Here is a 16,376-nt window from a genome sequence, read left to right as displayed (position 1 = left end):
ACCCCTCCAGCAGGACTCACTACCGGCCCAGGTTGTAGAGGAGACTGGGGAATGCACAGCTCTGGTCAGAGCCCTCTTCCTGTATCAGGGACAGTTCCCAAGCGAGACGCCCCAGCTCCTTGAACCATCTTTCCGTGCCTAAGCCAGTTCCTGTGGGAACTCAGAAGCTGCGCCCTCGGCACCTCCGTGAGCCCCGGAGACACCCTGGGGCTCATTGGCTCTCTCACCCACCTGCCCTTAAGCCACTGGCCGCCGGTCCTTGGATAGCAGCCCCCCCTGCTGGGGGTTTGGGAGAATGTCCTGCTGGACCGATTGCTCCCTGGGACCTTCTAAAATGATTTATCGGCTCTCCTTTCACAGATGAAGAAACTGAGGCCCAGCACGCCTGCAGGGCGTCACCAAGGTTACCTGCTGTGGCATCCTGACACACGACCCTGTCTTCTCCGAGTGAAATCAGGCTAACCCTTTGCTACTGGATCCCGCTGTGTCTCAAGTACAAGCCCTCACAGCAGACACCTGCCGACGAGCGCAAGCGCTGCCGTGATCTCCTGCAGCCCAGGGGCCAGGTGGCTGTACGCGCATCTGACCGAATTCCCGCAGCACAGCCAGGCAGGTACTGCTACGATCCCCATTTCACAGCTGAGAAAACTGAGGCCCAGCGAGGCGGTTTGCTCTAGGTCCCACAGCACACAAGTGGAGGAGCTGGGGTCCACACTCGTGTCGGTGTACTCCAGAGCCCATGTCCTTGATCACGAGGGCCTTCCAGCATTTCTGAGAGGGCACCATCCTTCCTGAGTGAGCACCTTCAGGACCGACTTGACAGAGGGTGATGGAGCAGGAGGCAGAGGGGCTGAGTTCAAGATCGGGCCCTAGTCCTTCTTGGCCACAGGCACTTGTCAGTTTCCTGCAAAGAGTGCTCCCCGCCGTGTGGAGCTGCTTTGGGGGCTTATGGGAGAGCACAGGAGAGTGGCCTGCCCATGGGGGCAGAGGGCCTGGGCTTCATCCGTCAACCTCTGGGTTCTAGAATCAGCTACAGGCTCAGGGTGTTGAGGGTCTGGGGCCAGACCTGCCTGGCTTGGCCTCCCAGAATTCTTGAAGCTCCCCTGGTGCTCTCCCCCTACCTCTCCAAATCCACCTGTCCTTTAAGACCCAGCTCAAGCCCCTCCTGCTCCTTCAGGAAGCTTTCCATTCCATGTCTCAGAGCACTGGCTCTCCAAGCCTGGCACAGACCGTGTGCTGCCCGGCGGTCTTGGCTGGCATTTCCCCCTCACTGCAACGTGTGCAACATGAGGCTAGGCACCCAGGGGATCCTCTGCCCACTTTTTGGCTGAGGAGGTGAGAGAGACAGACCAGGAGCTTGGGCCAGGAAAGGGAAACTCACCTGGTAGACAGAGACCCCCGCCGGGGTGCCTTCCAGCACCTCAGCCACGGAAGGCAGGTTCTGAAAAGTGGGGTCGTTGTCATTGAGGTCCAAGAGGTTCACAAACACTGTGGCACTGCTGGTGGCTCTCAGGGGGGGCCTGCCGCCTGGGGGTGCCGGGGAGAGGGAAAGAGGGGTGCAGAAGACAAAGGGACAGGGGGAAAGGGGAGTGGGGAGAGGGAGGCAGGCTCAGAGACTTTTCCATCGCAGTGGTCCTTTCAGGGAGCAGCCTGGACCTGGCACCCCCAGACACTTCTACCCTCCACCCCCCCCGAGGGTGCTCTGGGAGCTCCAACTGGCAAGCAAGCGATACTCCATTCTTATCATGACACAGGGAGGACACGTCACTGGGAGAGGCCCCCCCGGACCCCGAGAGTTAGGGCCACAGCCAAGGTGTGTGGGGCTGCCAGGGACACATACAGTCGGTGACAGAGACGACAATCTTGCGCATCAGCTCCGCCTCATCGGGGTCAGGGTTCTCCCGATCCAGCATGACGTGGGTGGTGCGGATCTTGCCTGTGCTGCTGTTGAGACTGTAGAACTTGTTGGACGGCTGGATGCTGTACACCAGGGTCCCGTTCTCCCCCAGGTCCGGGTCCACGGCCACCACCTGCCCAGGAGGGGACCGATGCTCTACTGAGCCCAGCCTGGGAGGGCATCTCTGTGCCCCGGGCTGCCTGCACGCACCTGGCGGTGTCCCTCCCTCCCTCCCTTCCTCCCGGCCCTGGCAGGATCCTGGTGGGCAGGCAGGGAGTTCACAAGATGGGCCAGCAGTGGGAGCTCCGAGTCCCTTGGTGTCTTCACCCACTCAGTTTTGCCCTCAGGCCAGTCCCTTTCCCCACTTAAGCCCCAGCCTTCCGATTTGTAGAAGCGGCACCTAGCACACCCCCATGTATAGGGAGCTCTCCACATCTCATAAATGCCAGGCCCTCTGCAGGTCCCATGTCAGCTGCCCTGTGAGGAGGCTCTACAATTAGGTGCATTTCACAGATGAGGCTCAGGGAGGCTCCCAAGGTCTCAGAAGTGGCTCTGGGTCCCTCCAGAGCCCACGCTAGCAGCCGGCAGCACATCTCCATGTCACTGCTTTCCAGACATGTGGGGTAACACGTTCGTGGGCTTTTGGGGGAGTAGGGGGTGACCAGTACGTCCATGATCATGGAATTCTTTGCAGACTAGGAATTCTTCAGGAGGCTGGGGAGGCCTGAAGAGTTTGAACCTTTGGCTGAGCTTCGGAGACAATCTGAAACCCTGGATTAGGGGACGTGGATCTTTCTCTTCAAAACTTCTCTTCCTTCCTTTGGACTTTTTGTGAGTCAGTTTGAAAAGAATTAGGCTTCTGTGACACCAGGAGTGACAGGGCAGGGGAAGGGAGCCATGGACAAGCCTCTCCCCCCTCGCCCCCCTGGTTTAGAAGGTGGGTCTCAGCAAGCTGGGGATGTTGTGGGCGGGGGGGGGGGTGGGAAGCTGGAGGAAAAAGGGCACTGCATCTCCCACCTGAGAACGGGGGAGGGTCTTTAACTCTCCAGGCTCCCCACTGGGTTCTCCACTTGTAAACCTCATCCCAGAAATGGGTGCACCTGAGTGCCCACCTAACCTAGGGCGACCCCCATAGCCCATTCTCTTCCCGTCCCCATGCCTGCCTGTCTCCTGCTTTGGAGAAAACCTCTCTCACATCTACCTCCCCCAAAGGGAAAGCAGAACTCAGGGACGCACAATGCAGACTCAAGGTCACACAGCACCACCATTGAGGCTGCCCCAGCCCCCACCCTGGAGGCCTCCTGGGGTCCCAGGACAGCAGGACCCACCCCTCTGCTCATCCTTTGCCTTGTGCTGCAGAGGTCACTGTGGCACCGGAGGTGGACAAGATCAACGGGAGGGGGTGGTGACCGCAGTCCCCAGGGCCGCATCAGGACTGTGTCATTCTTAACGCCAGGACACTGGGCGATGACAGCCTGGCCTCGTCAGCTCCTTCATCTTACTTGATGTGGGGCCTTTTGTGCTTTGGCAGCAGAATCTGTCCCTCCTCTGGCTTAGTCCCCAGCCGGACGTGTCTCCGGGGCCACCAGACCAGAACAGACAGATGGGCTGCCCTGGCTGAGGGCCCCCATCTGCCCCTGGGCCCGGAGTGGTCAGGGAGAGAGGCCAGGGCTGGTGCTGAGTTCTGCAGAGGCTCCTTCTGCTTCAGAGGGGTGGGAGGGGAGTGGGTGTGCCCGGCTGCACCAGGGGGCAGGGCTGGGGGGCAGGCCTGAGGGGCCCTCGCTGTGCTGTGGGGCAGGTCACCTTAGTTTCCCTAGTCTCTATAGAGGGCACCCCACGACCCCCACATCGACACCAGGAGGCAGGGCTTTTAGGCACTCTAGGTGTCACTTCAGCCAGGCAGAGTCATCCTGCTGACCGGCAAGCCTTGCGTTTCTACAGAGCTTCTCTCTAGAGGAGGGGCGGGGCGAGGTTTTAATCCTCACTTTTCTGGATGGGGAAACTGAGGCACAGCACAGTTAAAGGAGCTGTTCCAGGCTAGCAGCTTGTTGCGGACCACGCGGAGATCAGTTTTATGTGGTGGGGCAGGGGGTGGGCTTCTCCCCTCCTCTCCCTGCCCCTTGAGTGCATATGCCTGAGGGTGCCTGGGGTGGCTGCTTCTGCAGGACCCTAGGTGGGGGCTGGGCCCCGGCCTCCACCTCTTGGCCCACTCCCTGGCGGGGTTGGGGCACGGGAGAGGGCAGCCAGCTCAGGCCCCTCCTGCAGCCTCCCCGCTGGGCAACTGTGTAGAGTCTCACCACTTCCCCTCTTCATTTCCCATGTCACGCTCTCATTTTTCTCCTGGCCTGACAGGGAATAATTCTCTCCCTCTCCCCTCTCTTATTTTGCTGGAGGGCTTTGAAAGGCTCTAAATCAATGCCCATCAGCCAGGTCCTTGAAGGAGCCTGCAGCAGCTAGGAGGGAGGGTTGGCCCAAAATCTCCTTTGCACATAGAGAAGGACCAAGCTGCAAGCTCCTGCCCGTGGGGGCGCAGGCCCTGGGCACACCCGTGTGCACACTGACCCACACGCCCAGATAGCTCCTGGCCCACCAGGATGCAGGTACATACTTGTCTGCGCGCAGCTCTGAAAAGTCACCTGCGTTTGAGAGACTGGTGGGTCACACAGCCTAATCTCCCTCTGACAGGGAAGACCGGGCCTGACCTTGCAGAGCTGGGGGGCTGGGGGAACTGGGGAAGAAGAGTCACCAAGCCCCTCAATGACCAGCATTTGCCAATTTTTAAATTCTTAACAATGCACCTGGCACCGAGCTAGGCGCTGGGGTTCAAGAGCAAACAAGACAGGTATGGTTCCAGCAGGGGAGGCGTGGTGACCATAGCTATCCTTAATCTGCCACTCACCATTTGGCTTGTCAAGTACGAACCACACGTCTATCAGGTGGTTGGTACTTACCGGCCACATTTTCTAGGTTAAGACTGGAGCATAGAAAGGCGAGGTGACTTGCCTAAGGTCACACAGCTGGTAAGGGATGGGGCTGGGATTAGACCCTAGACATTTTGAGACCAGACGCTGCCCACTAAATCACTGAGCTACACTGCCTCCAAATAAGCAAGGAACCTAATAAAGAAACACCGATGTGGGATCGGCTCTGGAAGACACAGTATAAGAGAGCGAGCAGAGTTACTTTAGGCAGGGTGGTCAGGGAGGGCCTCTCCAAGGAAGCGGCATTTTAGGCTGGGAAAGGTAGAGGAGAAAGAGGCAGCCAGGGAAAAGCAGGGTGGGGGGTAGAGGGAGAGGCATGCTCTGCAGGGGCTTGTGCAGAGGCTCTGAAGAGTTTACTGGGTTCGGAAGGTTGAGGCTGAAAGGCCAGCATGCATGGTGGGGGTACTGAGGGTGGGAAGGGTGGTAGGGGACATGCGTCAGGAGGTGGCAATCTCTATGCAAACACAGCCTCCTCCCTGACGTCACCCAGAGGTGTGACATCACGCCACCCCCAATTCCCTTTCCCCATCTCGGCCACAGCTCCCGCTTCACCTAGGGCCACCATGTGGCCTCAGAAGGCTTCTCAGGGGCCCCAATGTGTACCCACATATAAATGCCCACATGCCATAAAATTTAACCAAATTTATCTCCCCCAAAGGGAAAGCAGATCAGGGATGCATAAGCCAGACTCAAGGTCACACAGCATCACTCAATGGGTCACATCACCCATTCCAAGGCATTCCAGAGAATTCTGAAAATTCTTAAGAATTCTAGAAAATCGGGATCCCTGGGTGGCTCAGTGGTTTAGCGCCTGCCTTCGGCCCAGGGTGTGATCCTGGAGACCCAGGATCGAGTCCCACATTGGGCTCCCTGCATGGAGCCTGCTTCTCCCTCTGCCTGTGTCTCTGTCTCTCCCTCTCTGTGTGTGTCTCTCATGAATAAATAAATAAAATATTAAAAAAAAAGAATTCTAGAAAATCGAACCTACAATTTGTCCTTAAAATGCGATGAAATTTTTCCAAACACTAAATTTCATAATTGCTGAAATTCTCATAATACATTTGGTAGATGTATGCTATAACGAGTTTTAATTTTGACTTTGCCCTTTTCTGAACTTCTGAGTCATGACATTTTTTTTTTTTCAGCTCTTGGTCACTGAAATGCTTGAATCCCCACTGGGTAGCTGCCCCACACCTGGGGAGGAATGGCCCTGACAAGCCTTTACTGAGTGGTGGGGTCACATGTCTGTCTCCCCCAGAGGTAAAAGTGGGGCAGTTCCATCTGGTAAGAACTGTGGCTTTGGGACTCCTGGATGGCTCAGTGGTTGAGCGTCTTTCAGCTCAGATCATGATCCTGGGGTCAGGAGATCGAGTCCTGAATCAGGTTCCCTGCAAGGAGCCTACTTTTCCTTCTGCCTAGGTCTCTGCCTCTCTTATGAATAAATAAAATCTTAAACACACACACACACACACACACACACACACTTAAAAAAATAAAAAAGAACTGTGACTTTAACACAGGTGAGATGGGAATCAGTGGTGGGTTCAAACAGAAAAATGATGGGGGAAATGGAGGGGAGCATTGCTACCCTCTGTACCCCCGAGCTTGGCGAGCAGGGGGCCTGGTACACAGCAGGTGCCCACTATACAAGGTCTGGTGAGGTTCCGGGAAAGTGATGAGGCACTGGGTAGCAGGCTCTGGTCCACTGTGCACACCTGCTAGTGGCTCAGAAGGCTGTGAGGAAGGCTGGAGGCCAGAGAGGGCCGCTGGGGACTAGGTTTGGGAAATGCCCAAGGCCAAGTGCAGCCCCCATCCCGCAAACCTCTTTGTCTGGCAGGTGGATTCTTCAAAAAAAGGCATCCCCTGGCTGGTATCACATGCAGCCACTTCCTCCCATGCAGGACACCTGCCTCACTTGCCCCTCAGTTATTCTGGGAGGATTTTCTCAGAGACATAAAGGAAAGGTAAGAATTGACCAGACAGGTGTTCCAAGGTAGGCTCTTTTGGGGTCCCTGGCGGGAGTTGGTTGGCCAGAGCCCAAGTGCCCACGAGATGGCAGCAGAGAGTTCCCACAAGATCTGGAGCCGTAGAGAGAGCCGAGGAACCGGCATAAGGTAGTGGTTTCCGCAGCTGGCCCCAAGCTTGAAAGAATCCTTCCAAAGGGGCCTTTGAAAAACCAGATTCCAGATCCCTGACCCACTCCCTATTGGAATCTCCGGGATGGGGACCCACCCACAGCTGAGAGCCATTCAAATCTTGAACACATGGAACAGTGGCCCTACTGGCTGTGGTTGGTGAGGGGTCCAGGTGGGGTGGCTAGGCCTCACCAGGGTGGGGCAGCCTTCCTGGAGAGCTGGATGTGAAATAACCCCTGTCTTCTCCCATCCCACCCACGTTCTCCAGCCCCTCAGGACCTGAGCCACCTGCCAGGGCACCCTGAGCCAGCAGAGATGTAGCGCTGGGCCAGGTGGTTTCCAAGTCAGACAGACCTGGGTTCAAGTCCTGGTGCAACCTCTTACTAGCTCTGGGACCCTGCTCAAACCCCAAGACCCAGTTTCCTCCATAGTACAACGGGAGCCATGAGTCCCACCTGCCCCGTGAGATCATAATGAGGCTAGGAGAGAATTCATGAGAAGCCCCTGGGCAGTGCCCAGCACATTGCAGGCATTCAATACCCGGGGTTACCGTGAACTATCAGGTTCATGGCCCTCACGGCTGGCTGAGGGGCTCTGGAGCTGGCTCCTGGGGATAAGCCACCTCAAATGAAGCCAGGTGGGGCACAAGCGTGAGGTGAGGAGAGGACCTCACAAATGTGAACCCCAGAGCAGATCAGGTGTGGTGCTCAACCCTGGCTTTCCTCATCTTCCCCAGGATTCTGGCTCTATTGCGGTCTCCTGAGACTTTGGCCACGTCTCCCCTGCTCCCCACTCTGAGTCCTCCCCCTGCTTGCAGCACTCTGAGGTATGTGCACGCAGCACGCACAGGGGCCCCGGACCAACCTGGAATATTCCAGACCAGAAAATCCCTGGGTGAACTTCCAACACCCCTCCACAGTGACAGAAACAGTGAAGGAAAGGTGGGGGGACAGAGCCTCCTTGCTAGGGGAGGGTGGCAGCCCTCCTGTGGGCACACGCTGAGTCCTGGGGGCTCGGGCAAGCACGGGCACTAGATCGTGCTCCCTTTGATAAAGCCTGAAGCCCACTGCCTCTGAGGACTGGGTGAGGGGTTCCCGCCAGCCTCTGATTACCTTCCGCCGTGCAAGAGAGCTTCTGGAAGTCTGCTCCACAGGCTGGCTCAGAGGGAAACATTAAGTCTATCAGTCCTACGTGGACCAGCCTGTAGGGCGACCCACACAGGAACGGCGGACACCCTAAGAAGGGCAGCTCCAAGTTCCGCTGCCCGCCCCCCCTTACCGTGGTCACGTCAGAGTCTGGAGGGGTCATCTCCACCAGGTTGATGTAGTAGGGGGCATCCTTCCAGGTGGGGTGGTTGTCATTGATGTCCAGGAGGGTGATGTTCACCTGTGAGGTGACAAGGGGCAGAGGGGGAGGCACCGGGATGAGCTGTGCAGGGGCAGGGCCCAGGAGAAGGCACACTCAGGTGCCCATGGGGCATCTCAGCAGGGATCCCATGGGCCCCACCCACTTTGGGGGCTCTGGAGACACCGCCTGGGCTTGCTAGGACAGGAGGGAGCCAGGCCCCTCCAAGAGGATCGAGTTTAGGTGCTGTCCCATCAGGAAGCGGATGGAGGAATGAAATGACCCTTGAAATTCTTCCTGTAACCCAGGCCTTCTCTCACCCATCCCAGGCTTGGTGGAAGGTGACCGACAGGGTGGGGGGCCTGGTGGGATCCCTTGAGATTCCGTCAGTCTCAGCCACGAGCCAAGCAATTTCCCTGCTCACCTGCCACCCAGGTAAATTATTTATGGGGCTCAGAATCCTATTAGCAGGGGCCTCCCGGGACTGAACGGGGTTCTGGGGATTTTTCTGCCAAGCCCCTGTCTGAGCGATACTGATCCCAGCCTCCCTGGCCAGGTGAGGATGGGGGTTGGGGAGGTCATGCAGCGAGGTCAGGGAGGCCTCCCGAGGGAGAGCCCGAGGAAGCAGGTAGGATCAGGGAGCGGAGGCAGCTAGGGTGACCCGTCAGCGGGTCTTCTGCTTCTCACTGCGTCCACCCCGGTCTCTTCTGCAGCCCAGAGCTCAGTCAGGACCCTCGGATGTCCTTCCACTAGCTTCCTATAGCTGAGGCTCATTGGTGGGACAGCCGTGCATGGGGGTTCTGGGCCGATAAGAGTCCTACCTACTTACAGTAGGGAAGCCTCGGGATCCTTTCTCAGCACCAGGCTTAGGGGTGGCCAGGGTTAGGGGCCCCGTTTCCTGTTCTGAGCCCCTCTTTCTGGCAGGGATACCTGCTTCTTCTAGGAGCCCCAAGAGAGGAACACATGCCTTTTACTTGCCCAGCTGGTCTTCTGGGGACAGGGGAGGGACATTTGTCCTTCCTAAGTCCCCCACGCCCCAGGTGGGAATGCCTTTCTTCCCCACAGCTGCCGTGGCTCCAGGGCCACCCCTGGCTGACAATGACTTGGTAACTGCCACCCTCGGCCCTCTCCCACCTGCCTCACGCTGCCTCAGGACACAGATGCGCCCTGCAGGTGGGCTGGGGAGCAGGGGTCACGGGGGGCGTGGGCACTCACGGTGGCAATGCCAGTTTTCTGGTTGTGGCCCACACCCCCGTCCACTGCTCTGACGATGAGGATGTATTCAGACTTGGTCTCGCGGTCAAGCAGGGAGGTGGTGGTGATTTCGCCTGCAGGACAGAGGGTTGGGGTGGGAGGGGGAGAGAGCAGAGATGTCTGCACCAGCTGGCGGCGTGTGTGCAGGTGTGTGTTCACGTGTGTGTGCGGGTGCTGGGGGTGTGAGGTGGCCCTCATGAAGGGAGGGGGGGTGGCACCCAGGCCCTGGGAACTGGAACCCCCAATGTAATAACCCCACGTTAGGGAAGTACTTTTGAATGTGTGACCATCTAGGCCGATGATGGGGTTAGGGGCTGGGGAATAGGGCGAAAGCACCCCCAGCCCCAAAGACCTCTTTTTTTAGACTTCTGACGTTATCTTACTGACTCTGTCACTTGAGACTCGTTACTTAAGTCCTCCATGCCTCAGTTTCTCCATCTGGTCAAAAGGGCAAGGTGATAGGCACTGCCCCAGAGGGCTGTCCTGGGATTAATTTGGTCGACATCACTGAAGGCTTAGAAGAGCGCCTGGCCCTGTTTATTGAGATAGTCACAGAAACACAGGGACAGCACTGAAACATGTGATGTGTCTTACACACGCTCACATGGTGACTCGTTACTGGATGAGACAACCTATAATGCACGGAGAATAGTTATGATTTCCTCAGTGACCCTGTAACACGATTCTATGGCCTTGAGGTTTTTTTTTTTTTTTTTTTTTAAGTGTATAAATGGGTTATTCCCTTAAATGCAAACATTTAAAACTGGCCGTCTATCAGCCTGGTTTTGGCTTTTCTTTCTATTTCGGTGTAACTGAAACACGGAGGTCACTTTGGTAAAGATGTGCAGTGGTGTGCTGGTGTTTGATAATCAGCTCCCCAGAGCAAGCACCAAACAAACAAACAAACAAACAAACAAAAAAAACCCCCAAAAAAGGCATTTCCTGATTTCCATGGCGTAAATACTCCCACCAGGGCCACTTGGTTCGTGGAACAAGGAATGGGGGAGATGTTTGAATTTGGCTCTCAGCAGCAGGTGTGAGCTGGTCTGTGCCAGCCTCAGTACATGGTGGCAGGCAGGCCGTTTCCCTATGACGTGCGCCATGGGAAAGAGCTAGGCTTTGAAGACAGCAAGACCCAGATCCGAATTCCAATTATGGCCCTTTCTACATGTTTGGCCTTGGAAAAGTTACTTAATTTCTTTGAGCCTCAATTTTCTCATCTGTAAAATGGAGATTAGTATGCCTTTGAACCAGAGGTCTTGTGAGGATTAAATGATTCACAGAGCTGTAGGTAAAGCTCCCAGCATGCAGAAAATGCTTACTGCCCTCCCACAGACTGTGAGAATCCCCCAAGGCAGGAAAAACTGCATGCCATCCTTTATTTATTTATTTTTAAATCCCCCTTGCCTGAGCTGTGCCACCTGAGGCAAGTTACTCAACTTCTCTGTGCTTGGTTTATTCTATCACACAACAAGGGAGCTGGACCAGATGGCCTCACATTTCCCTGTCAATTTGGCCTGTCCTCTGGCCTGCACAGGGCTGAACAGGGAGCTGAGGGGTGGGGTGGGGACAGGTCAGTGAAGGCACTAAGGTCAGAAACAAAAGACTGGCAAAGGTCTGCCCACCAAGCCCTATTCCTTGCTGGGGTGGTGTCGATTAATTGGCAGGGCGAGGAAGAAATTAATCTCTAAAAAGTTTTAAACGTGAACTTGTCGGCATGATAGATAGCTCCTCCTGTCTGGGAAATTAGATCCAATTAAGGCCACCTTTGTGGAGCAGGCCTGGCTAATTTTACCGAGGAACTCAGAGGAAAACACTTACACCTTCAGAGCTGAAGGAGCTGTGTTAAGACAGCAAGAAAATGTCCCTGCCATTATTAAAGGCTCCAGGGTGGAGAGGTGGTCCCCGGCTGGGGAGGCAGCCGGGTGCTGAAAGGTCAGTGCGCCCATCACTAAATGTGGGCAGCAGCATGCGGCTCTAACGTGGCTTATAGAGTCTAACATTTAAAGTTTGGGCTCTGGAGTCAGAAGTTCAAGCTCTCCAAGTCCTTGATCAAGTTACTTAACCTCTCCTGTGGACCAGTTTTATCAGCTGGAAGATAAGGGTGATGCTAGCACCGGCCTCAGAGTGGTGAAGGCGGTGAACTGGGGTGCTGCTGGTCTGAGCACCTGGCTCATGTTAATGAACGGTATTCTTTGGAGTCCCCTGGAAATGCGGGCTCACGGCGGGCAGAGGCTCCTGAGAGCAGGGAGGAAGGCCCTTCATTCTGTCCGAGGTGGAGTGAGAGGCTCAGGATGGCTCTGGACAAGTTTAGTCTTGTACGTGTCAGTACCATCTGCTCCCCTAGCTTCCAGGAAAAGGGGATGAAAGAAAGCCTGAAGGCAGACTTGGATGGGATACAGGCTTGGGGGGGGCAAGGGCATGGATCACAGGAAGACTTAATGCCCCACGCCCCCAGGTCATCTGTAGCAGGGGCGGCCAGAAATGACTTCCCTAGGCTTCCTTCCACCTAGGTGGGGCTATTGCCTGGTCCTGGCCAATAAGACATGGACAGAAGTGATGCCTGTCATCTCCAGGCCTGGCCCATACACACCTCCTTAGCACTCCAGGCTCTCTTCCCCTCTGCAGTGACCTTGGAGCCACAACATGGAAGGTGCCTGGGTCCCAGAACTGCCACGTGCAAGGCCATCCACTGAACAAGGCATTGAGCCACTGTGTGTGTTAGAATTTCTGTTGTGTTGCATCACTGAGATTTCATGGTTGGCCTGCTTGGCGCCTCCAGTGCCCTTACCTAAGAGAGCAACAGGTATTTAGAAGCGGGGGCCTTGCGTGCCCACTAAGTGGACCAGGAACCCCAGGAGGGCAGGCCATGTCTGAGTCCATCCTGTGCCCCAGCACCTGGCAGAGAGCAGGCCCCTACCGACACCCAAAAGAATACATAAATGAATAACCAGGGGCCTCTTATTCCTTCCCAGCTTCTGACCTGGGGTCTCTTGTTGTTCTTTTCCTCCCCATTCCCCTCCCAGCTTTAAGAGAGAGAGATCTGGAGAGGCGCACATGGAAAAGGGGAAGAAAGGTGAGAGCTCTATGGACTGAGCAGGGATGTGGGCCCCTGGGCGAAAAGACCAGAGAGAATGATGAGGGAGACGTAACTGTGTTAGCACGTACTGTGTGCCAGGGACTGCTCTATCACGTCCTATAATAACTCATGTGATCCACACTACACCCCTGACATGACCATCCTCATTCTGCAGGGGGAAATCAAGGCACATGCTGTGTTAAGAGGAGCCAGGGTTCAAGAAAGAGGTCAGCGACTGAGGGAGGGGGGCGCATAGGCTTGAGGAAGAAATCCCCCATCGGGTGGTATGTCAGCCAGCTATTTGTAGAACGGAACACGTTTTAAACATCACAGGGCTCCTCACCACTGAAAGCCATCCTCTAATGGACACGTTCATGTTCCAATTTTTTAAGGGGGTAAGGTCAGTAATCACACTCAAGTTAATGTGTCAGGGATGCAAGCAGGTGCTCAAAGCTGGCATGCTCCAAACGAGGGCTTCCTGGGGAAGGGAGCGAGGACTTGGCTCAGGGGCAGGTCCCGGGCTGGGCACGGGGAGCCACGGAGGGCCAGGACGAGGGCTCTCACCTGAGCGGGCGTTGATCCGAAACTGGGAGGAGCCCTCCAAGGAGTAGATGATGGACTCCTGACCGTACTCCCGGGAGCGGTCCAGGTCCGTGGCGTTCAGGAACAGCACTGTGGCTCCTTCCAGGAGACAAACGGGTGGGGGTGGAGAGGAGTGCTCACCCCAGGCTCTCAGCCCCAGGCCCTGGAGGAGCAGGACCTGGGACCTCCTGCTGACCAGCCTTCAGGGGGCAGGAATCCTGCCACAGGGACACCCAGGGCTGAGAGCGGGCTCAACCACCAGAGCTCCCCGGACTGCATGGGGACAAGGCTCCATGGGAGGGGGTCCCGGAACCTGGGGTGGGTTACACCTGCAGCTGTTGGCACCTCCCCTGTCTCCCAGAGAGCGTACCACTCCTCTCCCCCTACCTCTCTCTGCCTCTCACCAGAGAAAATACACTCAGACTGACCAGCTTTGACTTTGAGTCAAAAAGAAATGAAGCCCTATATTAAATTATTCCACCTTTATTGTATTCAATTTTGGTTCTTATTTCATCTTATTCACAAGGGGGAATTTATAAGGGTTTTTATTTTCTCTTTAATGTCTAGTTAAGGCCCTCACCTTCATGTCCATCTCTGTAAAACGCTGGGTCAGGGTACCAGCCTTTCCAGTTGCCCTCACCAGCCCCTGAGGGTGGCCTGTTCCAAGGCCATGTGTGCTGGGCTGTGGGCTACAGCCCCCTCCTGTGCCCCACCACCACCTAACTGCCACACTGAGGAGGCTCAGCATGTGGGCTTCTAGAGTCATGGCACCTGGGCTGGATTCCTGGGGGACCTCTGGCAACCAAGCCTCAGCTTCTTCCTCTGTGAAATGGGTCTCGCTATAAAGCTAGCTTGTGGGGTTGTTGGTAAGGCTCCTAGGGGAAGGCATGCAGGGTGCAGGCTCCCCGCAGCTTGCACTGAGACACAGTTGGGGAATACCATTGCATGGATAAATCAACAGTCCCAGCGGTATAAGGGCCCAGGCAGGGGGCTGTGAGACAAGCCATTCTGGCCCCTTCCAGGCAGTGTGAGGCCTCTGACTCTCAGTCTTACCCTGAGCACGGGGACAGGTACATGGGCCCCGACACACCCTTTATCCAAGCACAAAGTGGAAGAGGATCACGTGCCATGATGAAGGCCTCTCTTAAGCAGAGGCCATGGGGATGGTTGGGGAATGCAAGGGGTTGCTTCAGCAGTGATACTCTCCAGGGGATGCCTGACTGGGACAGGGAAGGGTGGGCTGGGCACAGCCTGGCACCCACCCAAGAAAGTCATCAGACACCAGGAAGGCTCTGGAGGCTGTCTTGAGAAGGCCCCATGGTGCCACACAAGGTCACCCTCCAGACAAGTCCTGATATGGGAGTCCCCCCAGCATATGGAGGGACTTAGCTGGCCCTGGATGTAAGGGTGAGTGGTCAGCCTGCCCCAACGACAGAGTGGGTCCCCTGGGACCTGAATGTGGAGCTGGTGGTCCTGGGTCTGCAAGCTGGACCCTGCCACCAGAGACATGGCCCTTCTTGCTCTCACATAGGAACCTAGGCCATCCTTCAGGCCCGCCTCTGGCCACTGTGGCCTCACAGCACGGTAACCCTGTACTCTCCGTACACTCTTGTTTGACCAAGGTTGTTCCGTTTTTGATGGGTGGCCACTCTCCCCGCTGCTAGACTGTAGCTGAAGTACCCGGCGGAGCGCCTGCACGTAGTAGGTGCTCTGTAAAAAGCCACTGGCTGGCAGACAACTGGACCTCTTCAAAGGCTCCCTCACTGGTCACAGTGTGTCTGCTGGCTTCCCGCCTTCCCACCCTCCCCGGCCCGGGCCCCTACCTGCCATGATGTTCTCCACCACGGAGACGAAGTAGGCAGGCTTGCTGAAGGTGGGCGGGTTGTCGTTCTCATCCTGGAAGGGAAACAGACGGGCTGTAGGAGCAGGGAGGCCGTCAGGGCTGGTCAGCTGTCCAAGGGGAGGCTGGGCATGGCTGGCACCGAGGAGCTTTGGCCTCGCCAGGGTGTCACGACGGGGCCGGGGCGCTCCCCTGGCTGGGCTACAGTTGGAGGAGGGAGGCCAGGCCTTGGTGGGGGGAGACTCGTAAGGGTCAGGAAGATGGAGAACGAAGGGAGCAGGTGCAGCGGTCCTAACTCCCAGCTTCCCTGCTCTCCCGTCCGCCATCCAGCGCAGCTCCAAGCTTACTCCTGTTCTGTGCTCAGCTCGTCATCCTCCATTCTGTGGGGCGGGGGGGCCCCGAAACTTCCCTCCCGGCTACGCCATTTGATGGTGGAAGGTTCTAGGACCCTCCCACCCTTGGAAATGAAGGGAGGAAGGAGCACCCCAGCCCAGGAGGTGCTGAAGTGCGTGGTGGCGGGCAGGCAGGCAGGGTCTGGGTCAGGTGGCTCTCAGAGCCTGAATTCCAGGCCCCTCTGCACACACCAGAACGTGGCTCCTCCACCCCTGGGGCAAACCCTGGCCCAGAGCCCAGCACCTCTAGTTCTCGAGCAGCCCCTCGTCCTGCCCAGCCTTCACCAGAGACCGGGTTAGAGGGACAGTGGCCAGGGCACAGCCTCGGTCCCTTCCCGCTCCCCCGGGCTCCTCCGTCTCCCTCTTCCACGGTCAGGGGCGATTTCTGTACCCCTTAAGCCTCTGTTCCTCACTCACTGCTTCTTGTAATCACTCAACACCAATCTCTTCCTGTTCGCCCCTTGGAGGAAGCCCCAGTGGCCCACCTGACCCCCGCCTTCCCTCCTTTCCCTGGGAGCCCTGGCGGGGGTGGGAGGGGGCGCAGTGTGTGACCCCGGGGTGGGGGTGGGCGGATCTCTAGGCTACTGCGTTCCAGGCACATGCTTCCGGGCCTCATTCCCTGCAGAACTGGGAGCTCTTTGAGTGGCACGCTCCTGGAGAAGCCCCTTTTGCTGGAGTCACTTTGGAGCCCAGCGGCGATGCAAGAGAGGGAGGCGTGACAGCTGGCTGTCCACCCCCTGGGACTCGAGAATCCCATCCTGCCGGACTGTGGGTGCCCAGGGAGGCGTGCTGCTCTTCTTCGGGGCTGCACCCCGCCTCCCCCCCCCCCAGAGAACCAGCGGTGTGAGGACTCGCAGGACGTCCAGTGCCCC

At 56.9% G+C, this 16,376-nt stretch overlaps 1 protein-coding gene across 1 annotated transcript in view; it reads right to left on the bottom strand.

Moving 5' to 3' along the window:
• LOC125752101 (cadherin-23-like) overlaps positions 1-16,376 on the bottom strand; it is a 285,602-nt gene that overhangs the window by 26,554 nt on the left and 242,672 nt on the right. The window contains exons 18-23 of the mRNA XM_035715256.2: positions 15,096-15,168; positions 13,255-13,371; positions 9,573-9,685; positions 8,292-8,399; positions 1,841-2,030; positions 1,382-1,527 (exon numbers count right to left, since the gene is read on the bottom strand). Coding sequence (XP_035571149.2) covers positions 1,382-1,527; positions 1,841-2,030; positions 8,292-8,399; positions 9,573-9,685; positions 13,255-13,371; positions 15,096-15,168 — 747 coding nt within the window. The remainder of the gene's footprint in view (positions 1-1,381; positions 1,528-1,840; positions 2,031-8,291; positions 8,400-9,572; positions 9,686-13,254; positions 13,372-15,095; positions 15,169-16,376) is intronic.

The sequence above is a fragment of the Canis lupus genome, chromosome 4 (assembly GCF_003254725.2).
Source record: "Canis lupus dingo isolate Sandy chromosome 4, ASM325472v2, whole genome shotgun sequence".
Lineage (NCBI taxonomy): Eukaryota > Metazoa > Chordata > Mammalia > Carnivora > Canidae > Canis > Canis lupus.
The sequence above is the reverse complement of the archived record's forward strand: the minus strand, read 5'-3'. Positions and strand labels throughout refer to the sequence as shown.